This window comes from Echiichthys vipera (assembly GCF_963691815.1).
Source record: "Echiichthys vipera genome assembly, chromosome: X".
In the NCBI taxonomy this organism is placed as follows: domain Eukaryota; kingdom Metazoa; phylum Chordata; class Actinopteri; order Perciformes; family Trachinidae; genus Echiichthys; species Echiichthys vipera.
In genome coordinates, this window is record NC_139825.1 from 30,968,358 (window position 1) to 30,993,027 (window position 24,670).

At 40.3% G+C, this 24,670-nt stretch overlaps 1 protein-coding gene across 2 annotated transcripts; it reads right to left on the bottom strand.

The window, feature by feature from the left end:
• Window positions 1-1,826: 1,826 nt before the first annotated feature.
• mapk14b (mitogen-activated protein kinase 14b) lies at window positions 1,827-23,314 on the bottom strand. Of its 2 annotated transcripts, none has more exons than XM_083939962.1 (12): window positions 22,910-23,314; window positions 14,201-14,330; window positions 11,157-11,215; window positions 9,979-10,090; window positions 8,821-8,850; window positions 8,627-8,674; window positions 8,417-8,531; window positions 7,528-7,599; window positions 5,197-5,276; window positions 4,648-4,726; window positions 4,206-4,379; window positions 1,827-4,084 (listed from the first exon to the last, which is right to left on the bottom strand). In XM_083939962.1, exons 1-12 carry the CDS (start codon window positions 23,026-23,028, stop codon window positions 4,017-4,019), a joined length of 1,086 nt encoding a protein of 361 aa, XP_083796088.1. In that variant the 5' UTR covers window positions 23,029-23,314; the 3' UTR covers window positions 1,827-4,016. The 2 variants fall into 2 exon arrangements, with proteins under 2 accessions (XP_083796088.1, XP_083796089.1); XM_083939963.1 differs by lacking the exon at window positions 5,197-5,276 and adding an exon at window positions 5,852-5,931.
• Between the last annotated feature and the right edge of the window lie 1,356 nt (window positions 23,315-24,670).

The window sequence follows — 24,670 nt, forward strand, 5'->3', positions numbered from 1 at the left end:
GGTCTGCACCGCGAGTTTCACACACACACACACACACACACACACACACACACACACACACATACACACACACGCACACACACACACACACACACACACACACACACACATCTTTTGGCTAACAGGAAGGTGAATCACCTGCACATCTTCAAGTGTCTAACAGAGGGCAGCAGGTTTCCTCAAGAATTTGGGTGGACTTGGTAGCATCCATTTTCCCTTCAATCCTGACCAACTGCCCAGTCCCTGCTGAGGAGAAACAAGCGCACAACATAATGCTGCCACCACCATGCTTCATTGTAGGTATGGTGTGTTTTGGGTGGTGTGCTATGATTGGTTTCCACCAAACATAGCTCTTCAGTTCAGAGTTCAGCCCAAAAAGTTCAGTTTTGGTCTCATCTGACCATGAAACCTTTTTCACATTGCATCAGAATCTTCAGTATGTTTTTTTTTACGAGACTCAGTGACATATGTTCAGAAGAAGCTTCTTTCTCCTCGCCCTGCCAAACATTCACAACAGATCGACCAACTTCTGCCGTTCAGACTTGTAACTCCTTCAAGATCACCATGGGCCTCTTGGCAGCTTCCCTGATCGATCTCTTCCTGGCTCGGTCTCCAGTGTGGAGGGACGGCCCAATCTAGTTAAGGTCTGGGTGGATCTGTAGGCCTCCACTTCTGGACAATACTCTGAACGGTCCTCAGAGGGAGAGATAAAGCCTCTGAAATCTTTTATATCCTTCTCCTAACTTGTGCCGATCCACAACTTTATCCCAGAGCTCTTTTGAAAGCATCTTTCCAACCGTGGTGAATTATTTGTGTTACCATGCACTAGGAGAGGAATCCTCAAGAAACAGGTGATTTTATTCTGAAGTTAAATCAAAAACTTGTGTGTGATCTAGAAGGTGATTGTTAAACCTGAGAATGTTTATAATGGTTATTCTAAAGGGACTCATCACTTTTCCAACACTGCTTTTCTAGTTTTTTATTTTTGTTTATTAATTTTCAGGAATTTTTTCAATTTAATGTTTTTTTAAAATTTATAATCATTTCAGGCTGCAAAACAAAAAAGTCACTATTTTAAAAGGGTATCATACCTTTCTATAGGCACTGTACATTTTGGCAGGAATTCTTTTTGGACACATTTTTGAATTTCAATGTCTTTTACTCTTACATGTCTTTCATACTCTATTAAATCATCACATATCAATATTTATTCTGCTGTTATTTCATAAATCTCCTAAACAACCTCAAACCTGCTCAAAACCAAACATTCAATCATTTCCAGGATTTAAACCCTTTAAATGCAAATGTTAACATAGGTCACACCAGATCAGAAATAAGGCACTTGTAAGAGGAAGAATGTTATTTCTCCTTTCAAAAGTCTGCTTTAAGCCATCATTTCTATTATAGTGTTCTATTAATTAATAACGTTTTATTTTTAACTGGGAGTCCAACATTACAATTATTTATTTTGAATTTTAGACATTTTATTTTTTATATTTCACCTTTTTTGATGCTTATATCGTTCTTGTTTTTGTAATATTACTGCAACTTTGGAGCAATCTGGAACAAGGATTTTCTTCGGGATAAATAAAGTTCTATCTTATATTATTTTGATTCAGCGTGGAGAACATGCAAACTCCACACAAAAGGGCCCCAGCCATATTAGGCCTCATGCCATATTAGTGGAGATCTCCGTGTCTTGGTGTTAACACCGAGGACTGGGATTCCTACATTTCCTACAGGTTTTGTTCTACTTGCGCGGTGCTGCCACCCAGTGGCATATTGATAGCTAGATCTCACAACACACTGCATGTACACTGTTACAGGTTTGAAAAATAGTAGCTTTTATTGTCTAATGTTGGTATTTACAAGTGGAGTGGCGTGCTGTCTTGGTACATGTGATAATGCACTGAGTAAAAAGATATGAACACATTTCAGGCAAAGAAAAGTATAACCAATAACCAAATTAACTATTGACATTTGTATTGGAAAAAGATAAATATCATATCTAATGTGTGCAGTTGTTTTTGAACTACAAAGAATGAGGCTTCAGCATTGCCCTTCAGCATCCAGTGAGTAAACGTACACTCTTTCCCACAAACATGTGCCCTGCTAAATTATTCAAATGAACGACAAATATAGTTCTAGAATTACTCAAAAACAATCATTACAAGAATCACAGAACAACATAAACTCTTGATTTAACACAAAGAATAAAATAACACATTAGAAAAATGCACTACATGAAAACGAGCTGTTGCAAATGAAATTGTGAAGACACTGTTTGGTTGATATTAGCCAGAGCAACTGTTGATAAAGCTTGTATGTCAAATAGTTCACATAGAAGTAGTACAATTCAGAATGAGAGTCTACTGTTTAGTGGTCTGTATGTTAATACAAAATGTTGACATAGTTGTAATACATATTTTGCTTTTTTTTATTGAATTCCTTTTCTAAATAGGATACTTTTGGAGGGCAGTACCTCAGGGAACACAATAAGATAAATAAATGTTCAAGAACTTCTTTAAAGTAACGTAAAATTGAATGAAACAATTAAAAAATGAGCATCAAACTGATTATATATATATGGTTGGCCGTGCAACATCTCAATAATATTGCTGGCTGATACACAAGCTGTAGCTGCAGTCACCGTGGCTTAACTGACGCTTGAGATTATTGACGACACATTTGGTGTCTGATACAGTAAGCTTTCCATAAATAATAAAAAAGAACCTTCAATTCTGACAAATATTATCTTTTACATCGAGATACATACAACATAACAAAAGGTCATAAATACAGGGCAGACTGATGCCCCCAACATTCAATAAACATTAAAAGTACTGTGTTTTATAAATGCAATATGATTAAAGTACATTGTCAGTTGGTGTTGTGGGTGGAGACATCACAATTCAATAAACAAAGAAGCCAAATTCGGCTTTATCATGCGAAAGTGTAGGCTGTGATAATGGGGACTGTAACATTCTTCTGAAACAACAGAACAGAAGCGCTTAAGGAAGAATTGATATGGAGAGAAGAGTAGAAACTAAATGTTAAGCAGGAAAATGGACACAAGTCTCCATACTTTCTAAACTTATATTTATGTTAAAAAAAAAAGAAGGGACACTAAGACTTCAAATCCAACAATAAGAAACATGAAGCCTTGAATTTGCCATGCCAATATTTCAGCCTATTCTATACATACTTGTATTAAATTACACAGTGTATCCTTTTATATTCTATTTTTATATTCAGGCTAAACTCTAGTAGTAAAATTCATACTGTCGAAGGGGTCGGCCGAGGTGTGACTCAGCAATTATGACTATTACACAGATAGGATAACTGGTTTTACTGAAGTACTTATGTACAAATACTGTTGTCATATTTACACTTTTATGTGCGATGACAGAAATAACATTTCATTTTAATAAGCCTGTGAATGTTCTCATTAACGTTTCATTTTAATGTGTGGAGGAAGATAAAATTTAGACACATCACAGTTTGAAACATTTCAAATCAAACTTTTTCCCTATAATATTAATTACTGCTAAATGGTACTTTCAATTTTTTTATATATATATATATATATAAAATACATATTAGGAGTTTAATTCCTCCAAGATACTGACACTACTCCTGTAGTTTCTAGGTTTCTGAATGAAAGGGGATCAATGTATGTCTGAGGTAAAAACTCACTAAAATTAAAAAGCAAATTTAAAGTCTGCCTCTGGGCCTTGGGATGCAGAATAACAAAAACAGCGAGAGGTGGGGGGAGGGGGGCAGAAGGAACAGGATGTCGAGTTTTATCCCTGATAAATCAACGTCCCCCCCCGAGATGAATGACGGCAGGCACTTAAATGTCATGGGTGTGGGTGCGTGGGTGTGCGTATGTGTGTGTGTGTTAGAGAGAGAGAGAGAGAGAGGAAAGTGGTGGATAGTCACAAGAGACTGATAGTCCTTAAAGAGTGTTTCTTGGAAAACAAAAAGATGGAAGAAAAGTTGCCTCCTCCTCCTCCTCAGGATTCCATCTCGTCCCCGTCGAACGACGGCGGCTCAAAGCTGAGTACCTCCTCATAGGTTAACCCTGAGAGACAATAAACAGCGTGTGAGGTATATTTCTGAAACAATCTATTAAAAACACAACTTGCATCGACCTATTTTCTTCCAAGCAGTACAGGTTATGGCCCCAAAATGTGCCATCTTACTCTTCCATTCCTCGATTTCCAGCTCGCGACTTTCAAAGCTCTGGTCGTAAGGCTCTGCTTCGGGCTCGTCGTCTGGATCATGGTACTGGGCGAAGTACGGGTGGGCCAGAGCCTCAGATGCCGTGATCCGTTTGTCTGTGTCCAGCACCAGCATTTTCTCCAGCAAGTCCACCGCTAGAACACAGCAAGGAGAGAAAAATGATGAGCATGAGGAAAGGCAAAACAAATCCATCCAAACCTTTATCTACGTTATAACATTACATTTATTACATTGCGGAGGTTGTTTTCTATTTCAGCGGATGATTTAAATCAGACAAACATGTGTATTAATCGAGGATAACCCTTACCCAAAAGAGCCACAATGACTTTATTGATACCACTAGAGGGACTCAGTGAGCCAGGATTAGTGTCAGCCTAGTGTGATGCTGAAAAAGGAACTTACCAAGAGGGTTGGCACCAATAAACACATCGGCAAAGTTCCTCTTGGGCATGTGGGGAAGTGAGTTAATGTAGTTCCTCGCCTGTGAGAAAATATTAACAAAATGATAAAAGATAAGCTTACACTTTGTGCTACAGCTTAAAATGGAAGACATACCAAACATTGATGTACTAAATGTATCTGCTAATTAATAATGTACATCCTTCCAGTGAGACATGCTTCAATCACTTTAACTACCACCAAAACCACACTCATTACACAAACATTGTGCCCTAATTTTCAGAATCAATTCAAATGGCACAGTCAGAATACACTGGCAAAGCACTCTGGGAAGCTTTGCTGAGACAAGCACGGTGAGCCAGAGAGGAAACATTGTGTAAGTGGAGTCAGAGCAGAGGCTAACACGCAAATGCAGTAGGAAAACAAAACAAACAAACAAAAAAAACTACACATCAAGTCCAACTGTCTGTCTGCAAACAGGACTGAGGCTCGGCCCTGATTTCAGCTAGGGGGTGGGGGGTCTTGAGGGCAGGTGGAGGGCACGTGTCTCACCTCGTGGCTGGGCATCCTGCTTATGAGGGAAGCGGGTGGCGTCCCAGTCAGGCGCATTATCTGCTGCAGCTGGTTTATATCTATAGCTTCCGAGTCAAGGGGCATCATAACATGGAGGTTATGAAAAGAGTCATGGAAAGAGTGTGGGTGGTGGTTAGGGTAGGTTGTGTACATAGACTGTATGAAAGGTTGTGTATGGAGGGGTGGAAATGGACACACACACACAAGCAGCAAGGTGAAGATGAAGAAGATTTAAGAGGAGGAAGACAGTTTTTGAGCTTTGATATACAGAAACCCATGCCTAATTACAGTATAACCTGTAATAACGTATTCAAAGAGATTTATGGATGCTGTAACCAAGCGCTACAATAGAGGCCTCCTACTGTGTTGTATGGAGAGATTGGAAGACTTCATAGCACATGCTACAAAGAAATTGGGAATCACAGCCTTGTGGTAAAGAGCAAATAAAGCCATTAAGAAAAAAAAGCCCAATTTCAGGGCAAAACAGGAGCATCTTAGAAGTAGAAGTAGTAGTAGTAGTAGCAGCAGCAATACAAAGTAGTAAAGTAGACTGTGTCACTCTTTCCCAGGCAACACAAACACAGGCAGGAGGAGCAGCCCAAAAGGACCGGGTGGGATGGTACTGGACACTCACAGACTCCGAAGAAATTTTCATCAAGAGCTCAGGCTCTGGGGTTCCGACGAGCATCATTATAAGCTTCAACTGATCAATGTCTACCACACTCGCATGAAGGAAAACAGGAGGGATGGAGGGTGTTGGATAAGGAGAGATTGGGTGAGAGGTACAACAGTCAAAGCTGTCATCGCTGAAGAAAATATCCTCTTATTCACTCAAAAGTAAAAGAAAGAATTAAAATAAAAAGTCAACAACAACTCAAATCTGTGCTGTGCGTCACACACTGTGATGTGTAATAGATAGATATTGATTCCGACATTTGGACGTTGAATATAGATTAAAAGAATAATGCATAACCACTTTATCATTTATTACCAAGGGTTAGACTGCATACCAAGCAATATTTGGTCATTTGTAAGTATCCAGGCAAGAAAAAAAAGGCAAAATGCAAGCAAGTACTGATTGTTTTAATTACGGATATAAATTGAATTTAGTCAGGGAGTCTTTAAAGAAGCTGGAATCTAAATGTATAGAAGTTTTGCTTGAAAAAACACCTGTAATGATGGCTTAATAGTTTAATCTGATTCACCTTACACAAGACGCACCAGATATGTAGTCAAACAGGCTAAAGTGCATTTTTAGAGTCACTGAACTGCTCACAGTTTGATGCGAGTGACCTACTCGACCAAACACAACTAGATCAAGCACCTATAGCTGTATGTGTTATTAATAGGTGTGATGTTCACCCTTGATTGTTTTTGGATCAAGCTCCTATATATACATATATACATATACATCATACATATATCTCACTACTGGAACAAACTCCCAGAAAACTACAAATCTGCTCCAACTCTTCGTTCTTTTAAACGAAGACTGAAGACTTGTCTGTTTGCTGCTGCTTTTCAGTAAACAAAACAATTCATTAACTGCTTGTACTGCACTGTAACTTCTATTGCACTTCTTGAAAATGATACTAAATTGACAATTGAAAATTCCTGGTCAGAATTTTTTTTTCTTGCTTTTGCCTTGTAGTGGTTTGAGTCCATTTGTCTTGTAATGGTTTAAGGACCGCAGAGCAGACAGTGAACAAGTGAATGGCTTCATCAATCATTCAGAGCAGGAATCACAATATGCAACAGCAGACATCTGTATTTGAAGATAGGTGTGCGTGTGCGTGTGCGTGTGTGTGTCCTAATTACACAGTGTCTTCCTGTGTTGTTTTTGTTTTGTTTTTTCATAAAACATTGTTATGTTCTGCCACTGTGCACTGGAGGCTTTGTGGGAGGGAAACAGGAAGGTGTTCTGGATCTGAAAGAAGCAGTGGACAGTGGGCAGCGCTGAGTCATAGACCACAGGGGCCTCTTCAAATCCCATCACATGCAGGCACATATTCACACAAGCTTTCTTGACTGTTCTGGCATGCAGCTCACAAAAGTCAATACTCAGCTATGTTTCTGAGTGAGCTTCATGTGGGTAAGACTGTAAGTGTGTGTTTGGAAACACTGCGATGTTAGCAACAAAGCAAGAGCTTGTGAGAAGCTTGAACAACAACTCTCTTACAAGTATCAACACGAAAGAAGAGTATGCATCCATCTACTACCTCTTCCAGATCTACCAAAGACCTTACAGTACAAGTTGACTCTAAGAGGACATTTTATACTCGCATGGCACTGCCAGCGGTAGAAGGATACGGTCGGTGCCAGGGAAGAGCGTCTGTCCAGTAAGTAGTTCAGCCATGATGCAGCCCACCGACCAGATATCCACTATCACATGTAATGAAAAAAAAAACATGCAAGATAGTGAGTAGAATATGATCAAACTTGTCTGTTTCACATCCAGTATCAGTTATGTTCATTTCCTCAAGCTTTTTAAAAAAAAGCCTAATGGAAACCCATAAGGCGTCTCATGGGACCATGATACAGCAGATTTAACAATAAGTTGTATCATTTGTAATGTTCAATACAAGGCTCTTTAATATTCGTTTTCAAATTCAACAATTTTGCATGCAATTTTGTCAGAACCCCTTAAACATACAGTGTTGTTCATAATTATACCATTTATAGCAACACCACAATGTAACTGCTTTGGGTGCTTTGGCTGTTGTACCTTAAAAAATTGAAAAGCTGGCCTAGTTTCTCTATAATTGCCCTCAGCATTTCTTGTGTAATAATGTACGCTACAACAAGCAATGCCACTGAAGAAAAAGCTACATTTACCTGGTGAAATTATATATATATGTATATATATATATACATATACATATACATATACATATATATATATATATAAATATAAACACACAAACACACACACACACACACACACACACACACACACACACATATATATATATTGTATATATATATATATATATTTACTATACACACATCAGCAATGTATACTACTGACAAAAAAACTAATGTGGTAGTTAAGAGACCTACTGTAATGGGAACTACCACAGAGCACAGAGGTGGTTTTGAGTATTTTGCCAAGTATGCGTTTGTCGTCTGCACCTCGATAGCATTGCAACTGTGCAAGATACAGTCATAGTTAGGTCTTTAGTTAAATATCTATGTGTACCTGTCATGTTGTAGTGCATCCAGTTGAGCATGATCTCCGGGGCTCGGTACCACCGCGTGGCTACGTAGCCCGTCATCTCATCGTCTGTGTGCCGTGCCAAACCAAAGTCCAGGATCTGAAAGACAAAAGTGATTCGATGAACAACTTCCACTCAGTATCATCATGAAAAAAATAAATGGTGAACCTTGTTTCAAGTGGACCATTTCTCACCTTGAGCTCACAGTCTTCATTCACAGCCAGATTACTGGGCTTCAAGTCCTGAAGAAGGAGAAGTCAAGACAGGATACAGAAGCAATTTTAATGAAACAAAGCATTTGTAGCTGACCCCATTTCAGGAGATTAAGACATTTATTCTGTGAATAAGAGAATCAATCAGACTTAAGAACTGAACAGTTATAACTTACTCTGTGGATGATGTCTGCAGAATGGATGTACTGTGGGGAAATTAACAAAATAATGATGATTTATTTAGCTACATTTTTACCTACATCATTAGTTGATCACTGAAAAACTAACAGGATATGGACATTTATCTTAAATAACAGCACAATTTGTTGTATATGCTATTTCCCCAGGGTTTTTTATGCACATATTGCAGAGTTCAATAATAAGACTAACACTGCATATGTCAAAGCAAATGATCAATACGACAACTAATTTTTAATTGTGTAACACTGTTTAAAGTAGCAACTGGTCAGCTTCAGGTCAGTGGAAGCTGCTCACATTCTGCCACCCGGCAGTATCTTGACAATGCCCTATACCAGACACAGAAATCAAGTTTTACAATCACAAAGAGGGCTCAGTAATAGGTAGTAGTAATAGATTACTGAAGTCTTTCAATCGCCCAGTTCTCATTTAGTGGGCTCCAGACTAGCAGACAGGTTCTTCCAAAATCTCTAATATCTCTCTGCAGTGACTCAATCAAATTGGACAAAAAATAATATTTTTGTATTTTCAATACACTGACAAAGGAGAGGTTGAACCCTTCACTTCAGACAGTTTTAGATTAGTTTAGTAAAACAACCCATTGATCAACAAAGACTGAAGCACCAGCATTAGGGTGCACTCACACTGTCAATTTGTACCCTGCCCAAGCACAATGACGGCTAAAGTCTAGTTCATTTGACCAGTGTACCACTGTTCCACTCCTTCCCAGCCGCAGCCCGGTTGAGAGACATGAGCGTTAGTAAAGCACGGGTGCACATGTACAGGCAGGAGCATTGATGCCGGTCTGGCGGCTATTTATATACTCAAAAATAGTATATTGTTCCCCGCGACGGACACTTAAAAAGATGCCGTCGAAGGATTCGCGGTGGTTTAATACTGAGGATGAATGTTTAGTGCAGATCTGGTCAGATGAAAATATTCAAAATCAGTTGGACAACAAAAATAACTCCAAGGGTTGATGACGTCTATAAACAAAAAGCAGTCATGTCGAGGCATTTCAAGTAATGTGAGTGCAGGCAGGCCTGGGCTGCATGGGAAGAGGGAGGGGGGACTATCACGCTGAAGCACGCCACGGATCATCTGGGGTAAGTGTGAGTGCGCCATTAAGCTCTTACCTTTAAGCCTCTAAGAATCTGGTAGATGAGGAACTGGACGTGGTCATCAGTCAGCTTTTGACACTTGACGATGTTATTGAGGTCTGCACCCATGAGGTGGGTCACCAAGTACCTAAAAATCATACAGCAGAGCTTTGTCTTCAGCAGCTTTCTTGAATTGATTTTCATCAAAGAACACTTATTTTTCTGGTACTTTCTGTCTGAATACAACTTTATTCACCCTCAGTCTGAAATGTTCCGTTTCAGCGTCCAAACTGGGGAATGACTGTAACGGCACTTACTACCTATATATAGTATAGTTGTGACGTCACAACCACAGGGAAGTCGCCGCTCATTTAAAAAGGTCCAGTTTCTGAATACAGGCTGTGTGCATTCTCTCTGTGGACTGAGCGTTTGGAAACTTTCACAGTATTTATAAAACACCTTGGCTTTTTTTATTAAAAAAAGAAAAGACATCGAAATCTCACTTTTTACAATAAAGGACCTTAAACAAAAAGCCAGTGGTTCATGCATAATTAATAAACTTTATCTAAATGAGTATAAACTAATATAAAGGGTGGGAACAGGAAAATGTCTGATTTTTTCACTTATCTTTTTCTTGAAAGGGGAATGTTTATACAGCCAACAATCAGCTGAAGAAGGCCAAATCTAATAGAAGTGTACAGTAAGAGTAAGAGACCAGTTGCTGGCTGGTCTGTGAACATCTGTATGCAGCGGTTTCTCTTGCAGAGAGTGCAGTAGAAAAATTGGTTTCACAATTGTTTCTGTCTTTAGTACTGATCACATTAAAGGGAAGCCGTTGTGTCTGAGTAGCTTCATCTCACATTACCACAAATGTGCTACGTGCTGATGACGCCACACCATCCTGAGAATTCAAGGACACTGATTGAACACACACACACGCACGCTTGCTCGCTCGCTCCATGGTTGTTACCATGGAGACTACAGAAGCTATGCATAGTGCACAAGTTCCCCCCTACAATCACCTTGGTAAAAACCTGCCTCGTGCTGGACTCACATGAAGTTACTAGTGTGCAACACAGGTTTCAGCGTGTGTGAATAAAGAAAACTAAAGAGAGCATAAGACAGAAGAGAGGCAGAGAAAGACAGAAAAACACCACGTAGACAGAGGAAAAACTAAAAGATAGGAGTAAAGGGGAAAGAAAGAGGTGACTTACACATCATTGAATTCCTCTAAGCTTGTCGCCGGTGTGAAAACGTCTAATAGGCCAATCACCTGAAGACAAAAAGAGCAGTCAAAGATCAGAAAATGTTAACAAAATGTATTTCGATGACAGAAATTAAAAATGAACAAAAATGCCATCTCATTTGATAAACAACCATTTAATACATGCAAAAGCAAAAGTATGTTTTTGATTTGTTATGCATAGTGACGCACACTACGTTATCCTCATGCTCTGTTTTGGTTACCAGGCGGCTGAGTCGCATAAATGAGGCTGATAACAACCACAACAGATATGATTTCAGGGGAAGCAGTGAATATTATCTGGTAAAGTTTATGCATCATACTGACAGGACAGGCACCAGCAGCGTTATATGTTGTGTCTAAGTGTAAAGGGGGAAAAAAATCAAGACACTTGGGGGGGGGGGGGGGGGGGGGGGACAATGTTTCATGTAGGGTTACATTTAACTGGTTTCACATGATTGTTCCAACAATGCCAAGTTATTTTATTAAATTTGGCCGTGTTTTATTAATATTACAATGGCTTTCGAGATTAAAGTCGCTTTAATTTTCTGAACATGCCATTTGCAATATAGTGTGAACTGTCTAACAGGAAATAATGTGAGAAAGTGACAAAGTATGATAGACTTGGACAATAATTGTGTTCACATAATAGACTTGTTTTAGGTTTGAACAGAGCAAAAAAAAGAGAAAGACAACAAAGACAGGAATCATATTAAAGGATAATCATAGGTTTGTGTCTGTGTATCTACAGTACATGTATATGCGCACATTCACACATGTACACCTATACTGCAGAGAGTAGCCCTGAGTGCCAACCCTGCCTCCGCCCCCTGGAGAGAGACAGGATAGTGATTGTAATAACACAGAAGCGGCCTGCCCACACAGGGCACACAACCACAGCTGATTGGTGGGCTGGAGTCACAACAAACAGCTGATTGGTCCACACAGGCTTTCTAAAATCGTAAAACCCAGGGAGTCTCCTGGCAACAGTGTGAGCACAACACAAAATCCCTCTCTGTGTGAAGCATAGGTAGTTATTTAAGTGCTTTGATGATTTAAGAACAAAAAGCACAGCTTTATGCAATTTTTCCTGTTATGATGAAACAGAACCTGGCAACAACACCATGCTCATTAATGATCATAAACAGCAATATAACCTTTTAAATAAGCTGTGCGGGCTAACACACAGATTTTAAAACATGCTTTTGTTGTACAAGTCAGTTTTTTACTTACATTTTTATACAACACTGACATTTATTTAACACAGTCAGATAGGCATTGATTCTGCATAATCATCATAATCCTAGTAAAACCATGTAAAGCCAAATGAATGCACTGAGGTATTTACCAGTGCACCATGCAACACTATTTCCAAAGTGCTTCACAAGAGAGCTCAAGCTGTTCCAGTAGGGAAATAAAACACGATCCAGCAGAAGAAATGTTGTTTGGAAGTGATGTAAAATAATTGCTGCTGGTGGGTTTCCACACTTTTTTCAAGAAACAGGGTCTTTTTTTTGTGTGCGTGCGTCACCTAGAACTGCTTCACTGCAGGTTGATACTAGAGAAAACACCAGTACACCCTGTCCCTCAGTGTGCTCTCATAAACAAGCTATTTCTACCTATTACAATGGCCAACTTCAAACTACTGAGTGAACTCTTTACAATGTAAAAGTCCCCCTTTTTACCCTACAAAGACCGCAGCACAAACAGAAACTTCTAGTCTTACTAATACACACTGTTCCCCAGTGGACTTGCTCCACGCGCATCACGCAGAAGCCCATTACCTGCACTTCAGCTTGAAAGAAATTGTAACCACCTCTATTACATGACACAAGAGTATCCGACACTATTTGGTCAAAGTGTTAGCTGAATGCACCGACATCACACAGGAAGCAGGAGCTGTGTTAGTGGGTGAGCGTCTGCATGAGCAGTACCCACCTACACAGAAACACAAAATACAAGCAGAAATTGCAGGAGGGGAACTACACCCGTCAGCTTTAAGTACTTAAGTAAAATGGCACGAGTCAAAATTGCTGCAGCGTCAAAATGTTTGACAGGAACGGAACCCGCGGAATCTAGCTGCAGTTGTAAACCTGTTTGGTGACTCACTGCTCACAAAACGGTGTAGCGCAAGATGCTTTGATCACTCGCAGGGAGAGCCTCTTTTAACAGGACATCGCACAGACTACAGACGCCCCCTCCCTTTTGCTTAAGGGCCAGTGTACTCACTGCTCAGCTTATGTTTGTGTTACACTGTCGCACAGGAAACTAACACAAGAAGGAAACCACTTTACACTTCTTAATGAGTCCTTGCTATTTCATAAATCTGCCTATACTGTCAAATTTCTGTTGGTTAGAAGGGCTTTCACGGTGAGATGGAAGGGGGGTGAGGCGTGAGGTCGGCTTTACAGTTTACAGAGTAGATGTCTGTTTATTGGTGTATGCATGTCTGTGTGGATGATTAAATGGCGACCGTAGATTGTTGTGACTACGTTCTATGTTTACCATGTGCATATGACATTACCTTCACAAAAGGACTCCATGTGAATGTAAACTGGAACTTTCCTGATAGCTCAAAGATCTATTCTACATTTAGAATTTGGACATTCATTTGCAGAAATCTTGAGTTCTGCCATTACAGGTGTTTCCTGGTTTTAGTTTCTAGCTTCAGCTCCCCAAGTCTTGTGTCACGTGCGTCTCCATACACATAGCTGCAGTCCTGAGCTACAGGTCAACAAGGATACAGACAGTGACCGTGTAACCAGTGGTGAATAGTGCGCGATTCAGCATGTTAGCACTCGCTGTGCAAAGTTCCTCATGCGCAGCTTTGTGTGCACACATATGCAATCCTTGCTCAAGAGTTAATCTGTAGAACAATGCATACAAACTCACTCACTCACTCGCATGCACACATGCACGCAGGCATGCACGCACGCACGCACGCACACAAAAGTAAGGCCATGACCGGAGATTTAAGGCCGGGTGATCGAGGCAAGATGGTTGCAGGTGACTTACATTCTCGTGCTTCATGTGTTTGAGCAGCCGCAGCTCTCTGTAGGTTCTCTTTGCGTGGATGATGGACTGGAAGGGTCTGGACAACTTCTTCACTGCTATCTTCAGGCCTGTCTTCACGTCATACACCGAACTGAAAGACACAGTGTTTGAAACTTGTTAGACCTTGTTGGTAAAAAGTACACAGATATAAAATACATTTAATCAGGCTGCAGGTGGACTAAACGAAGCAAATAACTGCATAACACCGAGCTCTTGGTTTGGTGTCCCTTCTTATTATCAGACATGCAAACACCTTAGAGTAAATAATATATAAATTAATTTGTACAATATATTAACAAACCATACATTCAGAATTAGGGGTGTGACAGGACCCTGAGCTCACGAGACATGATATTGAGTCCACGAGAATGAGGCGATATTTTAACACTATCAGCAGAAAAGCGACAGGTTTTCAGGTATGTATTATATTCTGCAGCCTAAGGCTGTACAGGCAAACATGAGCGAACATGTTGTCAAATATCAGCTGCATTGTGTACAACAACAAAAACTTGGTCAGTGAACATTTGCTTACAAAACTCAGTGTTCAGACAATCAGTTTTCATATTAATGTGGTTTACACTGGGATACGCAGGGAATTGGTACTATAAATGTAACCTCAACTGTTTGAGCTTAGGACATCATTTCCAAGACACTTGACACTTGGAAATCTGTTATTGCAGCTCCGTTTGATAACGTTGTTAATGAAATCAACTGCTGGCTACAACATGTCCATTTGCAAATCAATCCATCAAAACATCATTAGACAAATGTATTTCAATAATAAGAATGTAAAAAATTGAGTTGTGAAATGTTTAATGAAACAGGAACAAACTAAATAATAGCTGGTTTTAGCATATCTACAATAAGTTAACTCAAAACCAGCACCTGTTCTATGTTTCTGCTAGAGCCGTCTATGTGAGTGTGCCTGTTTGCTTTAGTCATCATTCATCCATTTATTTTACTAATTTCATTCGAAGGATGTAACGCAATACATCATTGTCCCTGTTGAGAAGGCTTGGTGATATTATCGTTCAACGCGGTATTGCTCCGCCACGATAACGTCCTCTCGCAGCCACGATAGCAGAACGATGTCTTATTATGTAATGGCAATTATGAATTTTGTGCTCAGTCTCTCTCTGCACATGCGTCTCAGGTCCACGAAAATTGATATCTATGTGTCTATCTCTTATGTTTTGTTTTTTTAATCTACGTTTTTGGATTTTTTTTTTTTTTTAAAAAAGCAAAATCCTCATTAGGAGAGTTTCAATATGGCCCAGCCTTACTGTGGAGGCAGTGTAATAGAAAGAAGAAGGCAAAAAACAGGTGTGGTAAAAAAGAACATGGACAAAGACAGTGTAACAAAAGCCGAGAGCGAAATGCCCTCTAGTTCTATTGCTGTAAATTAAGCAATTACTAAGCACTGTAACTATAAACTGTAGAATATATTCTGAAGATAGACGGTAACCATCCTTTTACTATGATATAGGATTGATTTAACCTGTAAATCACACACGCTTTTCCACAGACAGACATTGTGAAGGTGGTGGAAAGAAAAGCAGATGGGCCTTGCTTTCCCAAGTATTGTGACATTGCTTCATTTTCTCTGTCTGAGAGGGAACAAAACCCACTCACAATAAACCACATTCCTTTTAGGTCAACCACTTTAACTGCATCACAAACGGATGATTGCAAAATCAGTCGGAAAAACAATATGCCGAAAAGTATTGTTTCCTCTTCTTGTTGTCTAACCATGTGGGGGAGAAACATGTGACTTTCTTTGTGTTTCATCAAACTGCTTTTCCAAAAACTACCGAATACACCAGAAGACCTGCAGGGATTGATTGAAACTCATTCATATATTGGTGGGAAAAAAACCCTATCTGAACTACTGACCCAGTCTCAGCTGCACTGTGGCCTCTCAAAGTTTGGTTCAAGGCCATGTCAACACTACGTGTTACAGGAAGAGATGAGAGTAATTTCCTCTGGACTTATTACACAATCTGAGAGAGATATGAAATATCGACCTTGCGACCGCCTATGATTGGAAATTCAGTATACCCAAGTCTCAGTTTAGAATTAAAAAAATGCACAAAGTTATAGTCCTGAGTGCCACGCACCCATAATAAGAACATTAAGATAAGCAGTGTGCTTTTTTCCAGTACGTCGGAGATAATCTCCCACACCCAACTGTACTCTGTGTTCCAGGCTTGCAGAACAACTTGTGTCACTTGAGAGGGAAAATCCATCATCAGTAAACACAGAGTATACCAAAGCTCAATGACAAAACAAAACATGCACACTGCCTTTAAAAAACTGATGCTAATCTGCAGGACAAACAACAAGGGTCTAAGCATACACCATCCAATTAGTCTGTAATAAATGGAAGTGCAATAACAAATGGTCATAAAAATGTGGGCTGTAAAAAAGGAGCATGCGTTATGAGCCAGGGATCGCAGGGAAGTGAGTGTTGGTCGGCAGTATGTTGACTAACAGACAGACAGATGGAGCATACGGGCAAATGTGCACTTTAAATGGCTTGTGGAAATGTCTGTGTAGTGAGTGTCATTTCTTCCCTCTTGCCATCGACTCAGGTTACTTTCAAAATGAGGAAATTAAAGAAACAACAAAGGATAAAGGCAATTGCACCATCGCCCACTCTTGGAGAAATAAACACTAGTCACAAAAGCAGTGATGCGTTTTTGTGCAGCTTAAATCGACCGATGCATTTGTGTTTTTCTTGACCTTGTCCAATCTGCACATATGCATATGTATGAATAAGATTGCTTATCAGAGTCTGAAATGTGGTTGCATTTATGGCGACAAACATAGCTAGCACTATAAAAGCTTAGCACACACATGAAGAGCCTTGTTGCTTAATTTTGAGTGATTATAATTTACATTAGGCTACTGGAAGCATTCATATACATACATATACATTAACACTAACCTGTAGTATTGCTCTGTCATCTTAGAAACAAACTCAAGAAATACTTTTTTCAAATCCCCTTTACATCTAATGATCAGTACTTTCAGCTTAATCTGATGTAAAAGTCAGCACCATATTGGATGCTGAAGACCAGCCTTGCATGAGAACATATAACCAAAACATCAGAGCATGTTAAAATGATTAAAGTAAGATTACAATCGGTTTTTAAAGCATCTAGGGCCAAACTACTTAGCCACATCATCCATACATGAGTCAAAGAAGAATCCCACCCACATAAATACAATAATATCCTTTTATTTTGTGATTTCCTCGGATGTGATAATCAGCATAGGCAGAGACTTGCACTCACAAGGCCGATTAACAAAAAAGCGATGCAGACACTTCTGCAGCAGCCTGGTCAGTGTGGCTGTGATTAATTATATTCCTATGTGTTAGGCGTTCTTGAATGAATACTTTTATTTTTATGGTCTAACCTCATTAGTTGACATAATAGTCAAAATACAGCACTTTTCCATCGACTGGTTTAAATTTCTTAGAGCATAGATGCAGGTATCTGTGCTGTGCTTGCTTTTAACACCAGCTTGATTAGAAATTGTGTTAAGAAAAAAAAACAGTCAATCTGTCCATACAAATCTGCACCCAGTCATCATGGAAAATACACCAGCAATTATATGGGCCTGTGGGTATTAAGACTTGCTTTATTAATCTTTTTATGGTTATGACAGGAACTAACAAGCGACCGTCAGGTAGAACATCACAGACTCAAAAGCAACATAAATGGGAAGAAGGGGAAGAGAGTTTTTAATGTTCAGCCGTAATCAGTTCAACGTTACCGGAGTGGCTTTCCTGTAGCGAGGGGACACATCATCAGATTTCACTATCATGATGAACCTTCATCTACAACAGTAAATGTTTTGTGATGCACACAATGACCTATGGCACAGTGATGCTTTTCCACTCACACAATATTATAAAAGGTAAATGGGTTTTAATGTTGATGTTTTTATTAAGGTACACGTGGCAAGCTTAATGATTTATTAACCTGGCTCAGTTTTAATACATTATGACCTTTGATAAGATGATGAAGATGTTTACACGGCATCATCCATATTTACTTCAATTATCAAAAGGGCACTAAATCTCATCTCATCTTCAACCGCTCTTCCGGGGTCGGGTCGCGGGGGCAACGCTTTAGCCGGGGACCCCAAACTTCCCTTTCCAGGGTCACATTAACCAGCTCTAACTGGGGGATCCAGAGGCGTTCCCAGGCCAGTGTGGAGATATAATCTCTCCACCTGGTCCTGGGTCTTCCCCAAGGCCTCCTAGATATCTTGGTCAGTTTATAAGCGGTGAAATTGTGTTATTTACAATATTTTAATGCAAAAAGTTCTATCATTGGGTATCTCTGCAACCGTGACGTCTGAATGCAAGACATTTGGGGGTTCTAAAGGCTGAACATAATCTTCTACCAAAAAATCAATGGTTTTACTCTTCTGACATCACAGATTCATTTAGTCATGCGCCTCACATGACTGAATGTTGGAGGTAAAGCCATGTAAAATGGCTGGTTTTAAACTTAAGCCCTACTGTTTGTTTGGAGGGTCGACATGTCGGTGCACATTTTCTCTGAGGTTAAAACCAAGTGCGTCAGCCAGAACTTGCCACAATGTTGCACCTTCTCACCACATTACCTTCATCATAGAATCCTTTCTGAATTCAAGATTCAAGATTCAAGATTCAAGAAGCTTTATTTATCCCGAGGGAAATTATTGTGCAACAGTTTCGATACAAAGGCGGACTAAGGATCAGAGTAACAATAAGCATAAACATAAATCAAATCAAAATAAAGCTAACGTCAGATAAATCAAGCAATGAACCAAGTGTGACAGAGTGCAACAGACGTCGTGGTTAAGCGTAGGTATATACAATATACAGCAATACGCAGCGTGCAGTTTAGCAGCAGATTGAAATAAAATAAGTACAAACTAAATAAGTGAGAAGGAGCGATAAGTTACAAGTGTTAAAAATGTTAAAAATGTGGCAGCATGTCCTACAGAACTAAGTGACAGTAAACCACAGTGAAATGTAGCAGCATTTCCTAAAGCACAGTAAGTATATCAGCAGATAGTTACAGTAAACCATTAATAAATAAATAAAGTGATGTAGTGGTGATATAAAGTGACAGTGTAGTATAGCATCAGTATCAGTAAATATGGAAGGCTGCATATTGACTGAGAGAGCAAAAAAGTAAAAAAAAGACTTTACGGGACATGAAGGCCATAAACGCACCTGTTAAAGCTGTCAAGATAAATGTAACAGACTAGAATTAACTCATTGCAGTTGAATGCCTCCACCAAACAGTCAAGTTGCAGTTTACGTCCAAACTGTCCAGACTTGCATAATATATTGAGTGAAGACTTTGAAACAATATAATAACAAGGTGTTAGTGTACTTCTTTTTTTAGAAACGTGGATGCTTCAAACACATTTCAACCCGGCAGGACAGAAGATCTATTCAGTTAGCTCAGTTTCAAGATTAGTGTCACCAAGTCAGTATCCGAACGTCTACCCTTGTGTTCCTGAGGTATGGCGTTGAATAATGGACAGAAACCTTATGATGTCACAGTGAAGTTGACCTTTTGGATATAACATGTCATCACGTCATTATTTTATCTTATTAGACATTTGTGTTAAATGTCATAATTAGAGAAGGAACACTTGAGTTATCGCCAGAAACGTGTTCTGTGAGGTCACGTGACCTTTGACCACCAAAATCTAATCAGTTCATCCTTGAGTCCAAGTGGACATTTGTGCCACATTTGAAGAAAATTTCCTCAAAGTGTTCCTGAGACATTGTGTTCACGAGAACGAGACGGATGCACGGACAGACAACGTGAAAAACACAATGCCTACGGCCACGACTGTCATGGAGGCATTAAAAAGGATTTAGTGTACAAGATATTTAAGGACACATAGGCAACAGCGAGACACATTTTTACCACAGCGCCTTAAGCTGGGGCTGTGCACAGACAATTTTTATGTGTTATAAATTTAACAAAAGCTGTTGTCTAAGCAAAATATCACAGACAGTTTTAAATGTCAATGATGTTCAGCAACAATGGATTTACTGGTCTGCTCGTATGTCATTTGTTAGCCATGATTGATTTTCCTGCACTAAGCTAAGAAAGACAGATTTAATTAAGAAAGAAAGAAAGCCTTCATTCATCCGCAAGGGGAAATTAAATTTTTTCACGTTACATATACACAGGCCCGAAATACACGTTTGCATTTGGTACATGCCCTCTGAGCCAGTATGTTTGATACTTGTTTCTTCTCAGCTGAGAAACCCAGACGGAACACAGCATTCAGCACACAGTTCATACTGTAATCCCTGACAGCGGCACTCACTGTAAACGCCTTCTTTCCACACTAACCCTGGATCGCCTCCAGGTCTGACATTTAAAGAAAATACAATAGAGGTTGGAAATAAGGAGAAAGTGGTAGTGTTTTGATTTTATCTTAGTCGCCTTGTATCCTGTATCCGAGTGTGAGGTTGAGTGGAAAATAATTTACCCCCCCCCCAACGTAGTACATGCTTTCATATAGGTATTTAGAAGTTGAGAAGAATTCAAGCCGAGAGCCTGAGAAATGTCATGGCAGCAACAACAAAGACTTGTCCAGCTGACCAACAGCCTGACATGCTGGAGTAGGTGCTGCTGTGAGGTTATTTATACATTTCAGATACATTCAGAAGGGTTATAATGACGCCCTGCTGTTTGGACCTGCAGAATTGATTGTAAGTTATAGTATTCAAAAGGCTTAGTGGTCCTATGATGTTTTCAAGAGACAGGCTGACAGCTTCTTGCTCTTGATGAGGATCAGATAAAGAGTAAAACAGAGGAATTTCCTCTGAGGCAAATAATAGCTGCTGGTGATGAATGAATGATGAATCTGGCTTTTTTCTGGAATCTTTGGAAGGCTTACAATTTGGTTAAGCAGTTAAGCTAATTGGTCATGATGAGGTCCACTTTCCCATTTAAAAAAAGTTAACTGCATTGATTTGAAAGAATGCTACAGTTGTTTACAGTTGTTGTCCACCCAGGACCAGGTGGAGAGATTATATCTCCACACTGGCCTGGGAACGCCTCGGGATCCCCCAGTTAGAGCTGGTTAATGTGGCCCGGGAAAGGGAAGTTTGGGGTCCCCTGCTAAAGCTGCTGCCCCCGCATCCCGACCCCGGATAAGCAGTTGAAGATGAGATGAGATGAGATGTAGTGAAAGTGTTATTCAATTTACCAGCATCATTGCAAAAACAGAATTCGGTGTGTATAAGTGAGAAAGTGAGCAGGATAAAGAAGTATATTGACGACAAAAGATGAAAGAGAAAACTGTAGATTAGAATTCAGTCAAATTTTGGCGATCCAATTGACCCTCGTTCTGTCACAGAGTTTACCTGCCTATCAGATCTTCACCACACCCATTCTGAAAATGAATGAAGCAAGAGCCTATAACTGTTGTTATGTTATTATTAATAGTTGCATCGGTTTGAACTATTTGCCTTTTAAATAACATGGATTCAGATCTGGGGCACAACAAGGTTAGAAATCGAATTAAGGGAAGAAAAACAGTTTTACTTGTCAGCCCTCTTTTGGTCCTGATAAAAGTGCATGCTATCAAAAACACACACTGTATTTAGTCTCACATGTATGCCTTTATGTGCACTGCCGGTACAAAAGTACAAAATACACTTTGCCCTTCATTCATCACTAATATCACCACTAAGTTAAAAGTGTGTGAGTAGGGTCAACTCAAAATTAACAGTAAAAGTCAAAATTAATGCAAGATGCCATCCATGACTAAACAGGCGTCACAGCTGAGACCACTACCTAACCTCGGGACCGTGAGTCATGCTTGTGCCACAAACGGGAGAAAGGGTGACATCATTCTAGAGTCATCATAGTCGTCGGATGGGTTCCTATAGAAAGCTCTCACTGTGCACGAGGGGGCCTACTTTCTGAAAAAAAAACAAAAAAAAAAACAAACACGTGACATTCTGGTACTCTGCAGGCTGCACCCAACTGTTAAATGCATAATGCATGCAATGTGCGGATGTGTAAAGTACCAGGTTGTACGTGCAGCAGGACTAACAATACTATTGTAATTGGAGGCGATCTCTAGGTGTTTTGGTTAACCTTCAAGGCAAATGAGCACAGGTCGTATCTCACGAGGAGGAACCACTTCAGCAGATGATGCAAGCGTGGACATGCCACTGCTCGGCCTTCTTCAGAAGAGAGACTGATGAACGATTAAAAAAGAAAAGCACCCAGACTGCATGTTTAACACTGGCGTTTCGGTATATCTTGACTTCAGAGCTGTGCATGCTTACTAGAAATTAGCGGTACACGCATGTGTTTACAGGACGAATGCGAAGAACGACTGCAAAGCAAATATGTACACAAAAACAAAATCCCCACCCGCCGAAGAAATGCGAGCCACCCTGAAGCGTGCAAGCGTGCACGATGTGTCATCGGTTCGTAACAGCCGAAGTATGAAAAATGTAAACAAACGGCACAACTGACATTTCCCCTTTTTATTCCACCGGCAGCTTTTTTACAGGTTGATGCAGCCCCGTGGGGAGGCACCTCTGACGGGCCTCTGTGGGTGGTGGGAACCCGCTTTCGGCCGTTGTGCAATCGTGCTGTGTACTCTGCAACAATTGCTTACCATACGGATCCGTAAGCTCCGGAGCCGACGGGAGATAAGTGCTGGTACCGCTCCGGGACCTCCCACACGGTTTTGTTGAGCTCCTGTCGGTAGAAAGTGGGTCGCTCCTTCTGCGACATTCCTGCGGATTTACCAGCCGCGTAGCGACGAAACAAGCCAGCGGAAACTTCTGCCTTCTCTCTCTCTCCTCTCCTCCCCGTGTGGCACGACGTGGTGTGCCGCTGCTGCTGCTGCTGCTGCTGCTGCTAATACAACCAAAAGCACCGAGTCAAGTCTCGATCACACAAAACTTCAGCCGCCCCAGTCGTGCAGATTCGGTGCAGTAGTGCAAAAAAACTCCTCTCCGCGCGGGTCGATGCGCTTTGGAGACAACTTCCTCTACAGAAGCGCGCTGGGTCAGGAAGCTGGTCTGGGTCTGGAGGAGACGAGACTAGCTTTCGCTGAATGTTTCGCTCAGTCCTGTGGTCTAGCCTTGCTGGGCGCGCGGAAACGTGAACGCGTACGTTCCTTCGTCATTGCGCGCTCCCGGCAATAATTGTTTTTCTCGCGAGATCTGTGGGTTGCGTAGACACCAGGGGGATATCCAGGTCTTACCCAGTCTTTTTTTCTATGTCCATGGGGATACCCTGCTCCCACTGAGGACATAACTGGGAATCTCCCTTTGTCAGTGAAGAGTGAATATGTTTTACCCGTTTCATCAGGGGGGCAGATCCAATGTTAGATTAATGCACAGGCTGGCCTAGGCTGCAGCCTTGGGGCCCCAGGTGTGCAGGGGCCCAGGATTGGCCAGACTATATTTACTACACTGGAGGAAAAAACCTTGCCTCCTATTGGGGCCCTTAGATTATTAAACAGATTAAGTCGCTGATTGGAAAGATGTGGGACACATTTACCCAATCAGCATTTATAAGGTCAGTTTTGTTGTCAAATGATACGTCACTCACTGTGACTAAACAGTACAGCAGCAACATATCAGAAAGTAAATGTGATGGAGGAGCACGAAAAAGAAAACGACTGAAAGAACAACAGGACCCAGGTCTACTGAAGAAAATTTCTAAATTAACAGGATTTTTCTCGTCTTCTGTTCTAGTGTTTTTTTTCCTGATAAAGCTGATTAATAATGTGGGGGGGGGGGGGGCAAATAAACAGTAGCCTAGGGGCCCATGACCACCTTAATCTGCCACTGGATGTAAGGATTTACATCCAGGGGGGACTCAAAAGTGATTTTTTCCCCCGTATGCAACTCATACCATGCCACCATAAATCACAACTCACTATATCATTCAAAAAGTACTTCTCGTGGAATAATTGACTGTGCTTATCTGTCATGCTTTTTTATCCTCAACAGCCAACAAAGTATCACTGTTTACTTAATTGTTATGTAGTAAATAATAATTTTAAGGGTCTGGGGCATGTAAAGTCTACTCAACCCCAGTTCTTCTCACCATCTTCCTTTTCTCCCAGTGTGTGGGACTACTTTATGCATGATTCACTGATAAGGATGAATATCAAAATATGAAGCCTCTATTCATCAGCGTCTGTGTAAGAAAATACCCGTTCATTTGTGTTGTAGTGGAGGAGAGCAGAGATGGATGTGGAGGTAGAAATACATTTGTCAGACATTATTTGTTCCACCATTTGAACCATCTTTAGATGTGAATCTAAAATGTGAAGAATGTGAAGTCTGAAAATACATTTATTATTATTTATAATAATTTAGGGTATTTGAATGGGGGGGGGGGCAATTCATGCTTTTCAGAA

What these genes read in the sequence shown, in the direction of transcription:
- mapk14b (XM_083939962.1), bottom strand. Translation starts at nt 23,028, where the DNA reads ATGTCGCAGAAGGAGCGACCCACTTTCTACCGACAGGAGCTCAACAAA. An exon ending in CTGCAGACATCATCCACAGA is followed by an intron (nt 8,675 to 8,820) that starts GTAAGTTATAAC and finishes CTCCTTCTTCAG; the next exon opens with GACTTGAAGCCCAGTAATCT. An exon ending in GCTCTTCCCTGGCACCGACC is followed by an intron (nt 5,277 to 7,527) that starts GTATCCTTCTAC and finishes CGGAAGCTATAG; the next exon opens with ATATAAACCAGCTGCAGCAG.